Here is a 19,727-nt window from a genome sequence, read left to right on the forward strand (position 1 = left end):
GCTTAACCTGGCACCAGTGCTGAAGAGTGCCAAGGCTCCGGATGAGCTGTCAGAGGATGTCCTGGAATCTCCCTTAAAAGATCTGTCATGCCGGGCGTGGTGGCGCACGCTTGTAATCCCCGCGCTTGGGAGGCGGAGACAGGAGGATCGCGCAGGTTCGAAGCCAGCCGTGCTGGTGTAAGAGACCCTGTTTCAAAAATATAAAATAGGTCTGGGTCTGGGAGTGTAGCCTGGAGGAAGGAGGGCTTCCAGGAACCCCAGTACCACCAAAAAAAAAAAAAAAAAAAGATCTGTCATGCGGGCAGTAATAGAGCAGCTGGGACGTGAGGGGCAGCGGCTCAGAAAGGGAACCGTCAAGAAGCGACGTGTGGAGGCAGAGCAGGGAGGGGCAGGTCAAAGCTGTTGACAGGCTCCACTTGAAAGTAAATTAGCAGCTGGAGAGTCTGAACAGGGCGCCATTGCTCAAGGCCTGAAGGTCAGTGGTGGGCACCGGCCAAATGGTGAACACAGAGAAGAGGCCGGATGAAGCCTGCTTGAGGTTGGGGTAATCATCCCAGGCTTCTGCCCACACCCTGTATAGGAGCCGCCCTGCTCCACGCTCCAGCGCCTGCCCTCTGTCCAGCCAAGTCCTAGGTGCCACACTGGCACCTGGGGGAGGAGGTAGTAAAACAGCCAGAGTCTGGTGAGGCTTGAAGGGGGGACTTTATTGTTTGTGACAAAGAAGATGAGGGGCCAGGACATCTGGCCTCAGAACCTTCCCCAGGGGGATGTCAGCCTCTCAGAGCCCAGGAGAGCAGGGCAGGAGGGAGGAGCCCCTGAGTCTGGGCAGGGCTTGTTCACCAGGTGCCTGCAGCACTGAGCATCCAAGGTCTTCAGGGCCCAGCTCAACAGCAGCCCCCAGACTGCTGGCCCCCACCACAGCTGCTGCCGCCACCGCTGCTGCCACAGCAGCCGCTGCTTCCTCCGCTGCTGCCGCAGCATCCGCCACCGCCACCGCTGCTCCCACAGCAGCCACCGCCACCACCACTGCTGCAGCAGCCCGAGCTCTGGTGTCTGCGGCGAAGGGACCTGCGGGGCCGGTGGTGGCTCAGGCAGCAGCCGCCACCTCCACCCCCAGAGCTGCAGCAGCCCCCGGAGCTGGAGCCGCAGCAGGAGGAGACCGGGGGACACTTGGGGGGACACTTGGGGGCGGGGCACTTGGGGGGACACTTGGGGGTGCACTTGGGAGGGGGCTGGCACTGCTGCTGGCTCTGCTGGCAGGACATGGCGGCGGGCAGTCGTTCAGGAGCTGGGGAGAGTCACACAAAGTCAGACCCAGGATGCAGAGGCCGCCCCGCCCAGCCTTATTCTTTTAACTTCATTTCCAATATTGAAAGTATTGTCATCATTCACAGGAAAACCATCTTATATTTTTAGTTAACTAATCAAGCTTTCTATTTTCTTTTTCTTCCTTCCTTCCTTCCTTCCTTTCTTTCTTTCTTTTCTTTTCTTTTATTTCTCTCTTTCCTTTCTTTTCTACTTCCGAGCTACACCACCAATCCTATTTTTCTTATTGCGAGACAAACTCTCACTAAATTGCTAAGTCTCTCACTAAATTGCTGAGGCTGACTTAATCTTAAGATCCTCCTGTCTCGCTCTCCCGAGTACTGGGATTACAGCATGGACCACCACACCCAGCTAAACGCGTTCTTTTACAGTCTGATTTCAAATCTTATTTGGGATGTTATCAAGCAGTATAATCTCTGGATACATCAAAACAAGTGGCTGATTTTTAAAATCTCCTAAGTATAAGAGAAAAGACACGAAAATAAATTGGTGCCAATTCAATATTCACTCCACCAAATGACCAAGAACCGTGAAACTGTCCAGTGTAAGGACTGCTTTAGAGTTAAAAGACTTTTAAAGGAAAAGCAGCCGGTCATGGCAATCCTGGTACTCAGGAGGCCGAGAGAGAAGAACGGTAGGTTCAAAGTCAGCCTCAAAAATTTAGTGAGGCTGCCAGCAACTTAGTGACACCCTGTTTTAAAATCAAAAATCAAAAATATGGCTGGTTTGTGTGGTTCAGAGGTAGAATGCACTTGGGTTCAATCCCCAGCAGCACCAAAAATAACAAAAAATAATAGCAAAAGCATTTCTCTTGGATTCTCTGAAACTGTTGCATATGTCCCTTCAAACCTCCCCAGTGGCTCTGGGTCCACCGTGTGCCCTTGCCTCACCCTCTGGATTCACAATCCCCACCTCGCTTCTTGCCCATGGCGGCCTCAGCATCTTTCTCTGGCCTGAGCATCCCTCCAGGGAAGGCCCTGCTCCTGATCCCAGCAAACACTTACCAGGTCACAGGCAGTGCAGAGTCCGTCGTGGGCACCTCGGGAGGTGAGTGGATGGAGGTGTTGTGGTCCTGAGCCCTTTTATCCCAACCTCGGGCTCTGCCCCAGCCCGTGAGACAGGGCCCGGGCAGGCAGGCCCCGCCCCGTGACACCTGCCTGGTCCTGTGACGGGTCGTGACTGATGCTCCTCACCTGCGCCTCCACGTGCCGGGGCCGCTGCTCCCCGCCAGGGCAGGGCTCGCTGGACCTGAGGCCTGGGTGGGCGGCAGTGTGTGGCACCGTTTTTGGAGTCCTCTGTTGTTTTATTTTCTATGAAAGATGGCTCTCCTTCCAGTCGTGTCTTCATACGTCTAGATCCTGGGAGCCCAGCTCTCCTTTTCCTTCTCTCCCAAGTAATGATAGTAAAGTCCCATCAGACCTTTGGTTCTTGATGGCTTGGTGTAAAGAAATTCACATGTTTAAGCCGGGCGTGGTGGCGCACGCTTGTAATCCCCGCACTTGGGAGGCAGAGACAGGGGGATCCCGCAGGTTCCAAGCCAGCCGCGAGCGCTGGCTTAGGAGACCCTGTTTCCAAATTTAAAAAATGTAAAAATAGGTCTGGGAGTGTAGCCTGGAGGTAGAAGGGCTTCCAGGAACCCCAGTACCACAAAAAAAAAAAAAAAATTCACATGTTTGAATTGTGCTTCCCGTGTGTGTGTGTGTGTGTGTGTGTGTGTGTGTGTGTGTGTGTGCACATGGTGCATATTGCTCAAGAGACCTTAGAGAGGGTGGGCAAAGTGTTAAATTCCCTTGAATTTCAGCTTTCTGAGAGTTTAAATGGAGAAACCAATATAAATATCTTTTTTTTTTTGCATGGTTAACAAATTAAGGGAAGTAGCAGAGAGAATGTGAATGGATGGATGATGGATGGATGGATGGATGGATGGATGGATGGATGGACTGAAAGACAGGTAGATAGGGGAAGACACGGCCTTGGGAGTGTACCTTGGGAGTTTTTAAAGCTGTGGATGTCTTTTAAGCGAGGTGGATCATGTTAAATAACAACTCTTTTCTCTCCTATATACCTCAATGACTTTGTGAAAGTAGATCTAGAATAGATATAGGAAAAGAGAGTTAATGAGAAGCCTTTTGTCTTAAATCTTAGCATGAGGAGACCATGGCGGAGGCGGCTCTGAGCCATGTGGCCTGCAGCGCTGGAGCTGGGAGCTCTGAACAGGCATATTCAATATCCAATGTGAAATATTTGTAATATTGCAGTGTAAATTTTCTGTGTTTAGTTTCTCAGTTTCCCATGCTAAAAATTAAAACATATTTATAAAAATGAGACTCATAATGTGTGGAAAAAATAAATATGCTCAAAATGAAATCCACCAATGGTGTGTGTGTGTGTGTGTGTGTGTGTGTGTGTGTGTGTGTGTGTTACTGGAGATAGAACCCAGGGGCATTCTACCTCCAAGCTACATCCCTAGTCCTATTTTTTTTAATTCTTTATTTTGAAACAGGGTCTCACTGAGTTGCAGAGGGCCTCACTAAGTAGCTGAGGCTGTCCGCGAACCACAATCCTCCCATCGCAGCCTCCTGAATGCTGGGATTACAAAAGTGTGCCACCATGCCTGGTTTTGGTGTAATTTTTAATACATGCATATATGGTACATTTTCTTTAATTATTCTCAGTTTTTCCATGGTACCCATAGGGGACCTGGAAGACCAGATCGTGGATATGCTTAGTAAAGGCTCCCCCCAGGCCCTTGCCCTTTTTTTTTCTCTTACTCCTTTTATCTATTAACCCTACTAACCAGCCATCTATTCCAATCCCTACACTTTGCATAAAAATCCCCTGTGTTACAACTTTTCAAGACAGTTGAAATTCCTTTGTATACCTTTTTCGGGGCAATATTGGCATCCTCTAGAAGACCAAGCAGGAGCATGCTCTGAGCTCTGGGACAAGTTTGCCAGATAATGACCATAGACGCGATGGTTGGCTCATGACAGCTGCAACAGCCGAGACAATCCACCCTTCCACGATCAGCCTACTGCTCTGCTGGGGAGGAAGAACCTTCCGTAGACCCTTGAGCTGTGATTGCTGGCACGTGTTTGTGTGTGCCCCTGCCCCACCACGACTCCCTGCTGGATCGGGAGTGCACTGAGGGTACAGCCTGGGCTTCCTTCCTCTGCCTCAGTAGCTCTCGATGGTGGGGACAGGGAATTGATACTGCACTCTTCCTGTGACCATCACCCCAAAAGAGGGCATTCGACAACTTGGAGACACGTCCGGTCATTAAATCAGCTATCATCTGGTACCCAACAATGAGGAGGACAGCCATCCTACAGCAGAGGATGATCTGATTTCGAATATCAGTAGAGCTGAGGCTGAGAAAACCTGCTTCCTTGTAGGAAGATTAAGGAGAATTAGACTCCACACACATAAAATTGTTCTTGGATTTATTTGTTTGTTTGTTTATTTTTTTGGTACTGAGGAGGGAGCCGAGGTATTCTACCTCTAAGCTACACCCTAGTCCTATTTTATTATTTTTATTTTTATTTATTATTATTATTATTTTTTGGGTAGTACTGGGGTTCCTGGAAGCCCTTCTACCTCCAGGCTACACTCCCAGACCTATTTTTACATTTTTATTTGTAAACAGAGTCTCCTAAGCCAGCGCATGCAGCTGGCTTCGAACCTGCGCGATCCTCCTGTCTCCACCTCCCAAGCGTGGGGATTACAAGCGTGCGCCACCATGACCAGCCGTCCTATTTTATTTTATTTTTTTATTTGGAAACAGGGTCTCACCAAGTTGCTGAGGGCCTCGCTATGGTGTTGGGGTTGGCTTTGAATCTATGATCCTCCTGTCTCAGCTTCCTAAGTGCTGGGATTTTACAGGCGGGCACCGCCATGCCCGGCTCAGCTCCTGGATTTCTGATCTAATGAAACAAACTCTTGAAGAATGCCAGCGAGCTGCGGTGGGAATGACCGACCAGCTCATCAATCGCTCACTCTAGGCTCTACGGGGACCAGATCAAGCCAGGACACCCTTTGATGACTAAGGATCCATCCTGATTCAAGCCTAGATAGCATTTCAGATCACTGTGAAGCCTCCTCTCTCTGGCATTTCCTCTCCCTCTGGCTCATCCCAGGAACCATGCTGATGGCCAGCTGAGTGGCACCAATGTCCAATGACTGTTTGTGACAGCCGCTGGCCTCAGTGTCTTTTAACCAGGCCTTCACCATGGTATCCGAATTCCAGTCCCTCAGATCTTTTATGGCTTCCTGACTGGGTACTTGTCTAAGCCATTTTCTACCTGCAGCTCCGCCTTCTTTCCTTGTCTTCCGCTATCCCTTGTCCCATCCATCACACCATCAATCCCTCCTCATCCAAGCACCCCCTGCCTTGCCCTGTACAGTCTGAAGTGCGAGCCTCTTCTGTTTATCAGGCTTCTACTTGACTTGCCTCTATGGCCACACTCCTTATCAGATGACAGTTCCCCCAGCCAATCATCTTCCTCTCTCCTCAATTCTCCTCTGTGTGTGTGTAAGAGGGGTGTGTGTGTGTGTGAATAATTCACTGCCCAAAGCAAATATATTTGGAGTTTATTTCATGTTCCATAATATACAAAGCATTTCTGAGCTGGCATGTGGCACACGCCTTTAATCCCCGTATACAGGAGGCTGAGACAAGAGGATCTCGGCTTCGAGGACAGCCTCAGCAACTTAGCAAGAGCTTCGACTTAGTGAGACCTTGTTTCCAAATAAAAAATAAAAAGGACTGAGGATATATCTTGGGTGTAGGAATGCCAGTGAGTTTAATGCCCAGGGTCAATACACACACAAGCAAACTAGAACAAAATAGCTTGATAATTTATTTAATCTCCCATATGACCTGGATGGAGCCACATATATCAGGCACATAATATAGAAGAGGAACATTGCCTAGGCCAGGACCTCTGCTAGCGAGGGGCTGGGCTCCAACTCTGTCTCTCGGTGCTCCACCATGACGTTCTCCTTGGTTCTCGGGTCCCACGCCCCGCAGACCCCTTTATCCCACACCCTGAGCTCAGTCTCCCTCCCCTTTCTATAATATCTGGGCTCCTCACCCACGTCATCCTGGTGCAGTTTGTTTGTTTACCTGTTTATTTATTTATTATTATTGAGTATCAAACCCAGGGGTATTCTACCTCTGAGATATACCCCAGAGCCCTTTATTAAATTGTTTTGATTTGAAACAGGGTCTCACTAGGTTGTAGAGACTCTCACTAAATTGCTGAGGCTGTCTTTTTTTTTTTTTTTTGGTGGTACTGGGGTTCCTGGAAGCCCTTCTGCCTCGGGGCTACACTCCCAGACCTATTTTTACATTTTTATTTGGAAACAGGGTCTCCTAAGCCAGCGCGCGTGGCTGGCTTCGAACCTGCGCGATCCTCCTGTCTCTGCCTCCCAAGCGCGGGGATTACAAGCCTGCGCCACCACGCCCGGCTGAGGCTGTCTTTGAACCTGCGACTCTCCCAAATACTGGGATTGCAGTCTCCCAAATACCAGGATTGCAGGTGTGCACCACCATGCCTAGCTCTGTATTTTAATGTTATATAATTTTTAAAAATATACCCACTGTTTATTTTCTTCTGCTATAATTTAAATACCTTTGTTGTTGGTGGTGGTTTCATTTCTGTTTTGTGGCACTGGAAGATTGAACCCAGGGGCATTCTACCTCTGAGCTACACCTGCAGCCCCATTTTATTTATTTTTTTAAATTTTGAAACAGGGGTTCACTAAGTTGTAGAGGCCCTTGCTTAAGTTGCTGGAGCTGACCACAAACACACGCTCCTCCTGTCCCAGCCTCCCCATACTGGGATTCCAAGTGTGACTCACCACGCCTGGGCAAACTCCTTTGTCTTATATGCTGATCTATTCCAAGCATCCAGAGCATCCAGTAGCATAAAGAAAAACACAGTCATGTCATTTGCAGAGAAATGGATGGAACTGGAGAACATTATGCTAAGTGAGATTGGTTAGGCACAAAAAATAAGAAATAAGATGTTCTCACTAATATGCAGAAACTAGGGAGAAAAAGAGTCATAGGAGGAACTCTAGACGAAGAAGGAGATTGTACAGATGAGCAAATAAGGCGACCTAACTGAGGGGATGGGAGGGGGAAGAGGGAAATTCTCTAATGCATGTGATGTACTTTAAGAAACATATCCGTGTCAGCCACTAAGCCAAACATGAGAAAGGGGGAGGGGGAGGGAATGGGACGGGAACCGGGGAAGGGCTAATTGGGTGATGTGTGCATGTAAGCCTCCACCATCTTGTACTCCATTAAGATGTATGACTACAATGCACCAATAAAACATTTTTAAAAATTAAAAAAATAACAACTTAAAGAATATTTGCATACATCATTTTTGCATGAGTGGTTAAGCAGATTCACTGGTTCACTGCAGTTCTTCCTGTCTCTTGTTTTTAGCCATAACCCCAATCTTCATGGTTCACCTTTATTGCCTTGAAGTTCTTCTGTGTCTGAAACGCTGGTTCTTTTTTCTGAATGACAGCACTTCAAATATCGAAGAGAGAAACATGTTACTCTGGTCAAAACCTAATTATTACTCTTCCTTCTATGGAGAAAGACTGATCTGGGGAGCAAGATAAGCCTTGGCTTGGATTCCAGGACCATCCAGTTGTAAATGTGCCACCAAAGTTGAGATTTTTTTTTTCCTTCAACATCAGTAAAATTAGTGATTAACACTTTTTCAAGCTGTTGAAAGTGTGAGGAAAGATTTCTGACCTCAGGTGGTAGCTGGGACACTGTGTCATCCCTCAGCCTCACTACATCTGACCAGAGTCCAACACAGTATGGTACAGTCGACACAGTACCCAGCTGTTCACCATCTGGACCGAGAAGAACAGTGCCATCAGGCATCGCTACTGAGAGCCATCCTCGGTTGACACAGGCGGTCTCATTTACGGCCCTTACTAAGATTTCAATCAATCAGACACGCAGCTGTCACTCCACCTACTCATCTTCTACAAGCTCAGCTGGCCTGTTCTTTCTTTCTTTCTTTCTTTCTTTCTTTCTTTCTTTCTTTCTTTCTTTCTTTCTTTCTTATTTATTGTGGTGCTGGGTATGGAACCCAGAGGCTTTCTACCTCTGTGCAACACTCCCAGACCTATTCTCTATTTTATTTGGAAACAGGGTCTCACTAAGTTGCCGAGAGCCTCACTAAGTAGCTGAGGCCGCCTTTGAACCCGTGCCATTCTCCTGTCTCAGCCTCCCAAGCGCGGGGATTACAAGCGTGCGCCACCACGCCCGGCCTCGGCCTGTACTTTAAATCCAGAACTTCACATTGAACTTAATCACATTTTATTTTATCACATCAACCGCATGATCCTAACTCAGGTTGAATCAGAAGTTCACACTCCAACGTGCTCTCCTAACTCAGAGGTCACCTGACATGAAGGTTACTTTTCTTTGCAAGTTCTTCTCCAAGGAAGAGATAAGAAAACAAACAAACTAAACAAGTTCATTAGAGCAGGGTGGAGAGCAAGTCCCGCTCCTCTCGCGGGTGTCTGATTGGTAGCTGTCTATCTCCTCTGCCATCGGTGTCTCCTGCGTTGAAGTTCTCCCCATATCCATAGTCTGTCTGGCTCACTGTTGCATCCCCGGCCTCAATCACGGTTCCTGGAAAGCAGCAGAGCCCCAATAAATAAACGTGTCAAGTGAATAGATGTGTGATACACGGTGGTAAATGTTTTGCACCCTGATGGGTAGAAGACTAAAGAACAGAGGGGAGATATTGACCCAGCTTAGGGTTCCTGGCAAGACGTGGTGAGGAGCGTGACCTGTGGGTTTGGCACAGCCTGGGTTATTCTTCGTCCTCTAGATACTTCTAGATTTGCCGTTCAGATCAGGAAATCACATCTTCTAGAGGAATGAGCTGGGTATTTCCTGATATTGGGAGCTCATGGTCATCAAGCATCACCCTGTCTTTCTGACTAGTCTCAGACACAAGCAGGTGGCTCTTCTGGGATGTCCGGCTAAGTCAGGAACCGGGTCCAGCTCACCACCTAGCTATTCTTCTATACATCAACTAAATGTCCTTATATGCACCACCGGTCATCTGACTGCTTGCATTGTCTACCATCTCATTTCAATGGCTGAATTCTTCTCTGACACATCACACTCCTATTTTCTTCTGCATCCAAGGCTATGTCAGTCTGTAGAACAAACTGGCATGTGGAATTTCTTCCTCTTAATGTTTGGGAAAACCTAGATAATAGATAATAATGCTTACCTAGTCGGTTGTTGTGGAAATTAGAAGAGAAGCAGAAAGACAGACATGTGTGTAGAAAGATAGGTAGATACACACCTGCGTTTAATACACCCACAAATATATACTACATAAATACAGTGTGTGTGTGTGTGTATGCATACATACATACATATGTGCACATGTATACATATACCATATGTATAGACATACATACACTATAAAGACCTATTTATAGACTCAGATCCTATCTGCATAAGGCATTTCACTAAACCAGTAGTGACCAAATGCTGCTGGACATCAGAAACTGCCAGAGGTCTGGTTAGGAGACAGCTTGCCCAGAATCTCTGTTGCAGTAGGTTTGGCGAGATGCATCGGCCTGTCCAATGAGGTCCTGGGTAATATTGATGCTGCTGGTCCAGGTAGTAGTAGCCTTTGGGAACCAGTGTACGCTGAGGATGAACAAGGGTTATGTCTGTCCCTTCCACCAGGTCCTCTCCGCAGGTAAGCAATAAGTCTTTGTCAGTAAATGCATGGCGAGCGGATTTCACACAAGAGCCTCCGTTTTCCTTTATAGCATGCCAGATTTTGCTAGGTGGTCTCCAGGCTCTCTACCACCAACACCTGGGACACACCCGAGCCAGGACTGTGCTTCCTGACTCTGGTCCTGTAGCTGTGAGGTCGAGTGGGGTTGTGGCCTCTGAGGAAGGGGCACTGGACCAGACCTCCCGGAACCCAGGCTCCCACCCTCTGCAGACCACTGGGGCTTCAGGGCAGCACCCGCCATGAGGAAGACCTGCCTCCAGGGTGTGCGTCCTCCAGCGTCCCCTGCAGGAGCAAGAGGAAGCCATCCCTGCCAGTCCTCCAGCTCCTACTTCACCCTGCCTGGCGAGGGGCGAGGAAGGGAGCCACTGAGGACTGCAGGGTCCAGCTGGCATCCCTCCTTTCCTATAACCTCAGAACAAAAAAGATAATTTAGTTCCGGAAAAAAAAGAAGAGTGAATCCCCAGGGAGCTCCCAGGTGATTCCATCTCCATTTCAGAGTGACACTGCTCTGACTCTGGCCCTAGGGCTGGACAGCCTGCCACGCCCAGGCCGGGAGCCCTTTACTCCTAGCTTGGAAGGTAAGGGTGACCACCCCTGTTCCATTGGTATATCCAGGAGAGGGATTTGGAGGCAGATATCACCATCAATCTCACTAATAATGTTTGGGAAGGGAGCTGGAGGGAGTGGAAGGGATGCAGGAGGAAATACACCAAATGCTGTGTGCACAAACCTCTCTATGATGTATGTATATATATACCTCCGGGCTACACTCCCAGACCTATTTTTACATTTTTATTTGGAAACAGGGTCTCCTAAACCAGCACGCGCGGCTGGCTTCCAACCTGCGCGATCCTCCTGTCTCTGCCTCCCAAGCGCGGGGATTACAAGCGTGCGCCACCATGCCCGGCCTTCTATGACAGATGATTATAATGCACCAATAAGAGTATATTTAGCCCGGCATGGTGGCGCCCGCTTGTAATCCCAGCATTTGGGAGGCTGAGACAGGAGGATCACAGTTCAAGGATAGACTCAGCCACTTAGTGAAGCCCTTTGCAACTCAGGGAGACCCTGTTTCAAAATAAAAAGAATAAAAACAATAGGGCTGGGGGTGTAGCTCATAGGTAGAATGCCCCTGGGTTCCACCCCTAGTACTGCAAAATAAATAGAAACAAACAAAGAAAGAAAGGATTTTTTATTTTATTTTTATTTTGCAGGTCTGGGGATGGAACCCGGGGACATTCAACATCCGAGCTACCCTTCCTGCCTTATTTTTTTATTCTTTATTTGGAAACAGGGTCTCTTAAGCCAGCGAGGCTGGCTTCGAGCCTGCGTGATTTTCCTGTCTCTGCCTCCCAAGCTCGGGAATTACAAGTGTGTGGCACCACGCCCGGCTTTATCCTTTATTTTGAAACAGGGTCTCACTAAGTTGTGGAGGAATTCACTAATAAAATATTTTAAAAATAGGTGTCTGGGAGTGTAGCCCGGAGGTAGAAGGGTTTCCAGGAACTCCAGTACCACAAAAAATAAATAAATAAAAATAAAAATAAATAAATAAAATAAATAAATAAAGACTAAAAAATAGGGCTTGGGGTGTAGCTTGGAGGTAGACTGTCCCTGGGTTCCATCCCCAGTATAAAGAAAGAAAGAAAGGGAAGAAAAGTAAAGAAAGTAGAGTTGGTGGGGCAGAGGGAAGTGCAGGATAAGAAGTTATTATTTAATGGGTACTTAATTCCACTGAATCACACACTTGAAAATGGTTACCATGATCAATATTATGTTACTTGTATCACAACTAAAAAAAAAATCTCTGTAGGTCAGGAAGGAATTAAACACAACACTCAAGACTCAGACTCAGGCTGTGTGCTGGCATGGTCTTTATTATCCCGTGGCCTCCTCTTGCCCCATTTTCTGCAGCCGCCCATCAGGACAGAATCTAGCACATGCAGCCCACCCACAAGCCCGGGGAATGGTTTCCTGCCCCAAGGTAGACACAGACATTTAGGGAGATTCTGACTCCACCTGGATGGGCGTTTGCAGCCTATTAGGCACACCTGAAAAGGAAAACCATCCAAGCCACCAGAAGCTGTTGCCAGATGATAGGGTGGCAGAAGCAATGGATTCTGGGAAGTTGTTGGCACAGTCTCCTGTGACTCTTATGGGGACAGGCAGAGAAGATTCCAAGAAGAGGCACCCAGAGGTGGTGAGTGTCCGGATGCCAAGGAATAGAAGAGAAATGGTCCCTCAGAGGGAGAAGGAGTAAACCAGCATCTTGGAAGCAAAGACAGAAAGGGATGTCCCGAGCACCGTGATTGAAGCTGCCTTTGGGGAAGCCATGGGATGCGCTGCGGGAGGGATGTCTGCCACTCCTGGGGTGTGCAACCTGAGATGATGTGCCAAGTTTCTACAGCTGAGCTGATGTGCCAAGGGGCTTGGACACCGGCTTTAAAGCACGGGGCCTCTAAATGTCTTTGGAGAGATGCAAAGAACATATCAGAAACCGTGGTTACTGTGAGAGGAAGAGCAGGATTTTTTTCCCAGCAGGAGGGGCAGGAGTGCTTCAGCCCGATTTCCTTTTAAAAATAGGCACCCTTGGCTCCAGCATAAGCCCCGCCTTTCACGCTAGCATAGATGTTTCCTTGGTCTTCACAGCCTCCTAGACTATGTGGTTCCGGGAACCCACCACCGGATCCGCAGCCAGCGCCGCCCTCTGGGCCTTGGGTGCCAGCGAACTGGTAGCTGGGGCACTCGGTGTCCAGGTGGCACGGATTGGATTCGTGACAGCCCAGGTCTTGTGAGTAAGGGGCTGGGTTGGGGCGGAAGCAGGGGCTGGGGCAGCGGCCAGGCTGCCCGCGCGGCTCCGGGCTGGGGCAGGGCGCGGGCAGGGGAATGGGCTCCGGACGTGCACAGAGCTCGGGGCGCTCGCAGGGCTGCGGGTACGGGTGTGGCCCTGGGTTCTCACACTGCACTGGGCGAGGTCTTGAAGCCAGACGCGGCGCTGGGCGCGGAGCTGGACAGGGTGCTGGATATGGCTCCGGAGCTAAACAAGGCTCGGAAAACCGGCGCATCGGGGGGCACGGGCGGGGTTCCGCGATGGAGCAGGGCTCTGGGCGCGGACGGGGGCGCGGAGCGGGGAGGGGGCGGCGCTGCCTGGGTGGCTCTGGGCACGGATCGAAACGCAGTGGTGGCGAACAGGACCTGGGGAGTGGGCGCGGGGGCCTCAGCTCCGGGCAGGAGCCCCCCCAGGAGGGCTGTGGGGCGCAGCTCCGGGAGCGGCCCCTGATGGGAGGGATCTGGACCGGGCACCTCTGTGGGGGGACCTGCCTGGGGCAGCAGGGGGAGGAGATCTCAATTCGGCACTTGGGTCCGGTTCTGGGGGAGCAAGCTGAGGTGCGCCCCCGCGAGCAGTGGCTGCCGTAGATGGGTTCAGAGCGGCGGGGTGGGGTGCAGTAGTTGTAGGAACCCGAATCGCATCTGGACGGTGGCTGGAAGCTGCTGCCATAGTAGGGCTGAGATCGTCGAGGTGGGGAGCAGCTGCCGCCGTAGTAGGGCTGAGATCGTCGAGGTGGGGAGCAGCTGCCGCCGTAGTAGGGCTGAGATCGCCGAGGTGGGGAGCAGCTGCCGCTGTAGTAGGGCTGAGATCGCCGAGGTGGGGAGCAGCTGCCGCCGTAGTAGGGCTGAGATCGCCGAGGTGGGGAGCAGCTGCTGCCGTAGTAGGGCTGGGAGCGCCGAGGTGGGGAGCAGCTGCGGTATGGGGGTTGCAGCCCCCGCGAAGGGAGGCATCTGCCCGCGCTCTGGGACCGACGCTGCCCGGAGAAGCCCCCGTAGGAGCCCTGGGTTTGGCACTGGGGCGCACACGAGCTAAACGGAGCCTGCGACTGTCGCTGGGGGGCGCAGCTGCTGTAGGATGCACCGGACTGGAATTGGGAGGCGGAGCCATTGTAAGATGCCTGGGTCTGACGCTGGGGGGCGAAGCTGCTGTAGGATGCGCCGGGCTGTCGCTGCTGGGGGTAGCTGCCGTAGGAGCCCTGGTATTGGCACTGGCTGGAGAAGCCCCCCAGAGCCTGGCCCCCCGGGCGAGATTGCACATAAATAGGGGCGGGCCTAGGGGCTGGAGCCGGCAGGTAGGTCTGGACTGGGTATTCCACATAACTCGTTTCGGTGTAACAGACCGGAGCGCATTCTACGTACTGAACAGGGCCAGGGCACGGGACTTGGTACTGCACGTAGGTAACCTCAGGCTGGCACGGGGCCTGGCATGGAACGCAGGAGGCTTGCGTCTGGCAGGGAACCTGGCACTTCCCCTTGCTGGTCTTCGACCCCTTGGTGGTCTTCGATTGGGAGGCAGCTTGGCCCTTCACCTGGGTGGTCTTAGATTGGCAGGGAGCCTGGGAAACTTGAACCGGACACACCGAGGGACATTCCAACACCTGCACCTCACAGGGGGCTTGGACCACCACCTGGCCATTGGCATAGGGGATCTGGGAGGGGCCGAGGGATCCCTTGACGCAGCACTGGGGCATGGGCACGCAACACTGAATTTGCTGGTCGCACATGGTCCTGATGCAAGTGGGGGACCTGAAGGAAGAGATAGCAGCGTCAGGTGTGCGAGCATCGGGGAGGAGGGGCCAAGAGACACCACGTGTCTTGCACTCAGATTTCTTCCTCTACCCTCGACCTTTACCCAAGAATCCTTATTGACTTAGCTGGATCCAGGATTAATCACCATCGTCCAAGAGACCCGCCCCAGAATGGTTAAAGGTGTCCAGAATTCCCCCCTGGAAGGCGAACATACCACTACTCACCACCAGAGGGCGCTGATAACTAGAGGATTCTGCACACTTCCTCAAGGCCCGCAGTGTCGACAGCCCTGGAGGCTGAAGGTGTTTACCTTGCTACCCAAGCTGCATCCCTAAACGAGGACTCTACACCCATGGCTGTTTGGATTTCCTCCCACGCGCATATTAACATATTCAAACATGAACACACCGAACAAGTACTTAGGCACTGCCTACATTCACGTGACCTCAAAGCCTCCATCCGGGAGTAAGGGGTCCCCACAATTATTGGGAAATTCATACCCAGCCTTGAGCATTTCTGTCTCTCTAGTAAAAAAAAAAAAAATCTAGGTGAATTTATTTAAACAGACCCTCGTGGAAATGTACAAAAATATACACACGCAATATATATAAAACAAGGCCACAGCCCTGCGTGGCGGCACACGCTTGCAATCCCAGCGTTTGGGAGGCTGAGACAGGAGGAGCGCCTCAGCTGCTTAGTGAGGCCCTCTGCAACTCAGCGAGGCCCTGTTTCAAAATAAATTTTCCCCAGCCCTTCAGAGAGGCAGGATAGAGTTACCTAAGATGGAGTAAGCTAGAAAGTGCCAGATTCTTAATCATAAGACTGATGTTTAGCCATGTTTGAAGATGTACACAGCCGAGCCGTAAGCCTGAGACACAGAAGCAGGGAACTGTTGGAGTAGCACGTAGAGCCTCCCCACATCTACCTGTCCAGGTATGGGCCGCCCAGGACCGGCTTAGCGTGGGACAGCCAGCAAGACAACTTTGACACCTGACCATCCAGCAAACACCAAACACTAAAAATGCTAGCCGGGGGGTGGTGGCGCACGCTTGTCATCCCAGCATTGGGAGACAGACAAAAAGATCACAGTTCACAGGCAGCCTCAGCTACTTAGTGAGGCCCTTTGCAACTCAGTGCGACCCTGTTTCAAAATAAAGAATAAAACATAGGGCTGGGGGTGCGGCTCGGAGGTAGAATGACCAGGGTTCCATCCCCAGTACCGTAAATAAATAAAATAAAAAGATTAAAATCGGGCTGAGGGTGTAGCTTGGAGGTAGAATGCCCCTGGGTCCCATCCCCAGTACCATAAATAAATAAATAAATAAATAAATAAATAAATAAATAATGCTTATAATGAAGGACAAAGCTACATTTTCCATTTGTAGAGAATATCCAAGTGCTTCTAAGAGGTCCACCTTCCAGGAAGATAACCCTCCCTCACGGGACTCTGCCCACAAGATATAAATGATGACTGTGTCTTTTCCAGGTAAAGCAGGTTCTGATGAGGAAAATGGTACCCAAGGATTATTAAGCCAGGGTCATCAAATAAAAAGACAGATTTCTCAGCCCTCTCTCTTCTCATGAGCTCCACAATACTCTTCTGATATTTGCTAAACTTCACCAGTGTTCTCCCCAGGCTGATGAACATCCTCTGCAGGCAGCCTCTCCCTTCACCTGCGTCCCTTTGTGAGTGTGGATGGCCCCCGCACGTCAGTCGCGCCCACCCCAACCCCAGGGCCCACCTCCGGGACTCACCGTCCTCAGCAGGCGCGCGGTCATTCAGGCTAAGGTTTCTGGACAGAGCACTGTATTTATATAAAGGGCCCTGGGTCTGGCTTAGGACATGAAGCAACTGGTTGGCATGCGCCTGGCTCATCAGCCAGGGTGACATTGCGGCAACCGGTCCCCTCCCTGTATGCCTGTCTTCTCAGTCACCCACAGAGCTGGGAGTGTCCTGCTCCACAGTCAAAACTTCCAGACTAAGAAGGAGCAGGGTTTTGTTTTCTTCCTTCTTTACCCTGTCAGTTTCTTCTCCATTCCTCAAAGGCCCAGGGAGGTGGGGATGAGGAGGAGCGGCGACCGATCCTTTCTTTCCCTTCTGAAAGATGATTCTATCCTTTACCTTCTTTCTTGTCTCAGATTCTCCCGAGACAGAGGTAAAGGAGGAATTACTTTCTGACTTATAGCAACTAAAATGGCCTCAACGATAGAGCCAGCCCCATAGCGTAAAGAGATCCGGGCACACACTTGTACTCCCAATCTTGGGAGCTAGCTACTCAAAATGTGCCCTGTTATGAGCCGGGCATAGTAGCACAGGCTTGTAATCCCAGCATTTAGGAGGCTGAGACAGAAGGATCTCGGTTGGCAGACAGCCTCAGCTACTTGGTGAGGCCCTCTGCAACTTAGTGAGACCTTGTTTCAAAATAAAAAATAAAAAGTAGGCCTGGGGGTGTGGAGGTAGAATGTCCCTGGGCTCCATCCCCCATATTGAAAAAAAAAAAGTGGTTTGTTACCTAGGTGACTTTTATAACCAAGTCAGGCATCAGCTTACTCTTCTGGAAAAATGGAGACAATTAAATCTTCTTTTACATGATTGTCGCAAAGATGAAGACAATTATTTTATACAGAACTATCCAGCCAATGATAATATTCAGCATGTCCAGTATCCATGCAGCATAAGTACACACCATAAACAACAGACGCAGCGAGATTGGTGGACATCCTGGTCCTGAGCTTAGCAAATGGATGGCTGAGGGCAGGCGATGAACAGACGTGACAGAGTGGTACCCACAGGCAGCCCCAGGCAGCCAATGCAGATGTGACAGAGTGGTACCCACAGGCAGCCCCAGGCAGCCAATGCAGATGTGACAGAGTGGTACCCACAGGCAGCCCCAGGCAGCCGATGCAGATGTGATGGAGTGGTACCCACAGGCAGCCCCAGGCAGCCGATCCTGGGGACCAGTCCCTGCAAACAGCACAGTGCAGAACAGAAGCAAGAAACTGGCCCCCTGTGACCCAGATACTACAGACAAGATGGACATCTTCTCCTGTTTTTCCTGCCTTATATTAAAGCATGAATATTTATAAGTAGAGATTTTGCTTGCAACCATCCAGTTTTTCTTCTGAAATCGAAAGGTCTGGCTGGGCGTGGTGCCGCATGCCTGTAATCCTCGTACTTAGGGGGCTGAGACAGGAGGATCGCAGGTTCGAGGACAGCCTCTGCAACTTAGCAAGGCCCTGTTTCTGAATAAAAAATAAAGTAAGGCTGGGGTGTGGCTCAGAGTTAGAATGTTCCTGGGCCAATCTCCAGCAACACACACACACACACACACACACACACACACACACCTGCTCTCCATGAATCCAATTAGCAGCTGCTCTTCTTTTGAAAGGGTGTGTACTTTTCCATTTCTGCAAAGCTCAATCATTGTCTATTACATCAACAGTGTTATTCAACGTTAAAAAGTTCCCTTGTGTTTATTGATTTGTGTACTCTTGTTTTTCTTTGGTGAAGTTAAAAATTAATAATCGAAGCTGGGCCTGATAGTGTGTGCTTGTAATCCTAGCATTTGGGAGGCTGAGTCAGGAGGATTGTGGTTCAAGGACAGACTCAGCTACTTAGTGAGGCCCTCTGCAACTCAGTGAGACCTTGTTTCAAAATAAAGACTAAAAATAGGGCTGAGGGTGTATCTTGGAGGTAGAATGCCCCTGGGTTCCATCCCCAGTATCACACACAAAAAAATAAATTAATTAATTAAATAAAATTGGCTGGATTATATAAATATAAATAAATTTAAAAACTAATAATCCACTTAAAGGACTTCCTCACTCATTTCTGTCGCCTTTCAGCCTTTGTAAGAATTTAACATAAGTCCAAGCTTGTGAGCAGAGATCTTAGCAGATTTAGCAGAAATCTAAATAGATTTTGAGCCCTAGTACTTACGAATGGGGTGAAAGTTACTTAGCCTCCAGGAGATTTGTTATTTGTAAAATGGAAAACAGACAAGGAGGAGTAGAAAAGAGAAAGAGATGGAGGAGGAAGAACTAGAAAAAGTTATAGAATTGTTGTGGGTTATATGAGAAAGCTGGTCTGAAGTACTCAGTACTTAGCCATTTGGCGCTCAGCCTTCTCTGAAAATGGAAGTGATAGTACTTAGTTCTCCAGGTTCTCAGGAAGATAAAATCAGATGATGGCTTGAAAGTGCTCTGTGACCTGCTGGTCGTGTCCGTGGAGTGTGTAAAGTCTCTCGTGGGGAGAAGTCTGCCCAGTTCACTGCGACTTCAGAGTCCTGGTCTCACCTTCATCCCAGCAGCGTCTCCAGATCTCATTTCAGACCTGGGTAGGGTCCCAGACCTTGAGGATGTCACAGCAACAAGAGCCCCGGAGGTGACCTGGTCCTTTCCTGCCATTCTGCAGGTGAAGATTCTAATAGCCAGAGAACTAGACCTCTCTGGGGCCCCCAAAACTAATGGCTGCCCAGGCAACCCTCGACCCAGACCAGGACTCCGGCACACACCTTGGCCAAGGGCCTCTGAAGTTGGATGGTCCTGGGCTCTGCTGTTCACAGAGAGATTCTTTTGGAAATCAATGAACAGAGAAAACTGAAGATACAGACCAGCCGGCCCCACCCAAGTGGGAACTCAGGAATCCCGAGGGCCCAGGCTCTCCCACTCAGCTTTTGATGGGATTCGTAGTCTTGGAAGGGAAGACACCTGTGTTAGTCCTGTTTGCATCGCTGAATCCTGACACAGCACGAGTGTGTTGACGGATGGATGATGGGTAAGTGGAAGGATGGGCCTGGAACTGGGCTTGGTCCACATGTGGTAACTCATTGTGCGGTGAGTTGATGGACCAGAGCAGCGCTGTGACCCTGGCTACTTCTAACAAAGATAGGATTAGCAGGCGAGGAGAAGAGTAGAAGGAACCTGAAAGCTGTTAGACTATTCTCTCTCTCTCTCTCTCTCTCTCTCTCTCTCTCTCTCTCTCTGTCAACATTCTATTTTGGAGCCTCAGCCTCG

At 49.9% G+C, this 19,727-nt stretch overlaps 2 protein-coding genes across 2 annotated transcripts; both read right to left on the minus strand.

Annotated features, from left to right (window-relative positions):
• Positions 1–884: 884 nt before the first annotated feature.
• Positions 885–2,362, minus strand: LOC308260565 (uncharacterized protein; the record flags this gene model as incomplete). Its single annotated transcript, XM_080691952.1, has 2 exons — positions 2,331–2,362; positions 885–1,288 (listed from the first exon to the last, which is right to left on the minus strand). Exon 2 carries the CDS (start codon positions 1,263–1,265, stop codon positions 885–887), a length of 381 nt encoding a protein of 126 aa, XP_080548078.1. The 5' UTR covers positions 1,266–1,288; positions 2,331–2,362.
• Positions 2,363–8,840: 6,478 nt separating this feature from the next.
• Positions 8,841–14,683, minus strand: KPRP (keratinocyte proline rich protein; the record flags this gene model as incomplete). Its single annotated transcript, XM_080691594.1, has 3 exons — positions 8,841–8,995; positions 10,332–10,412; positions 12,718–14,683. 3 exons carry the CDS (start codon positions 14,681–14,683, stop codon positions 8,841–8,843), a joined length of 2,202 nt encoding a protein of 733 aa, XP_080547720.1.
• Between the last annotated feature and the right edge of the window lie 5,044 nt (positions 14,684–19,727).

This window comes from Muscardinus avellanarius, assembly GCF_963383645.1.
Source record: "Muscardinus avellanarius genome assembly, chromosome: 3".
NCBI classification, from domain to species: Eukaryota; Metazoa; Chordata; class Mammalia; order Rodentia; family Gliridae; genus Muscardinus; species Muscardinus avellanarius.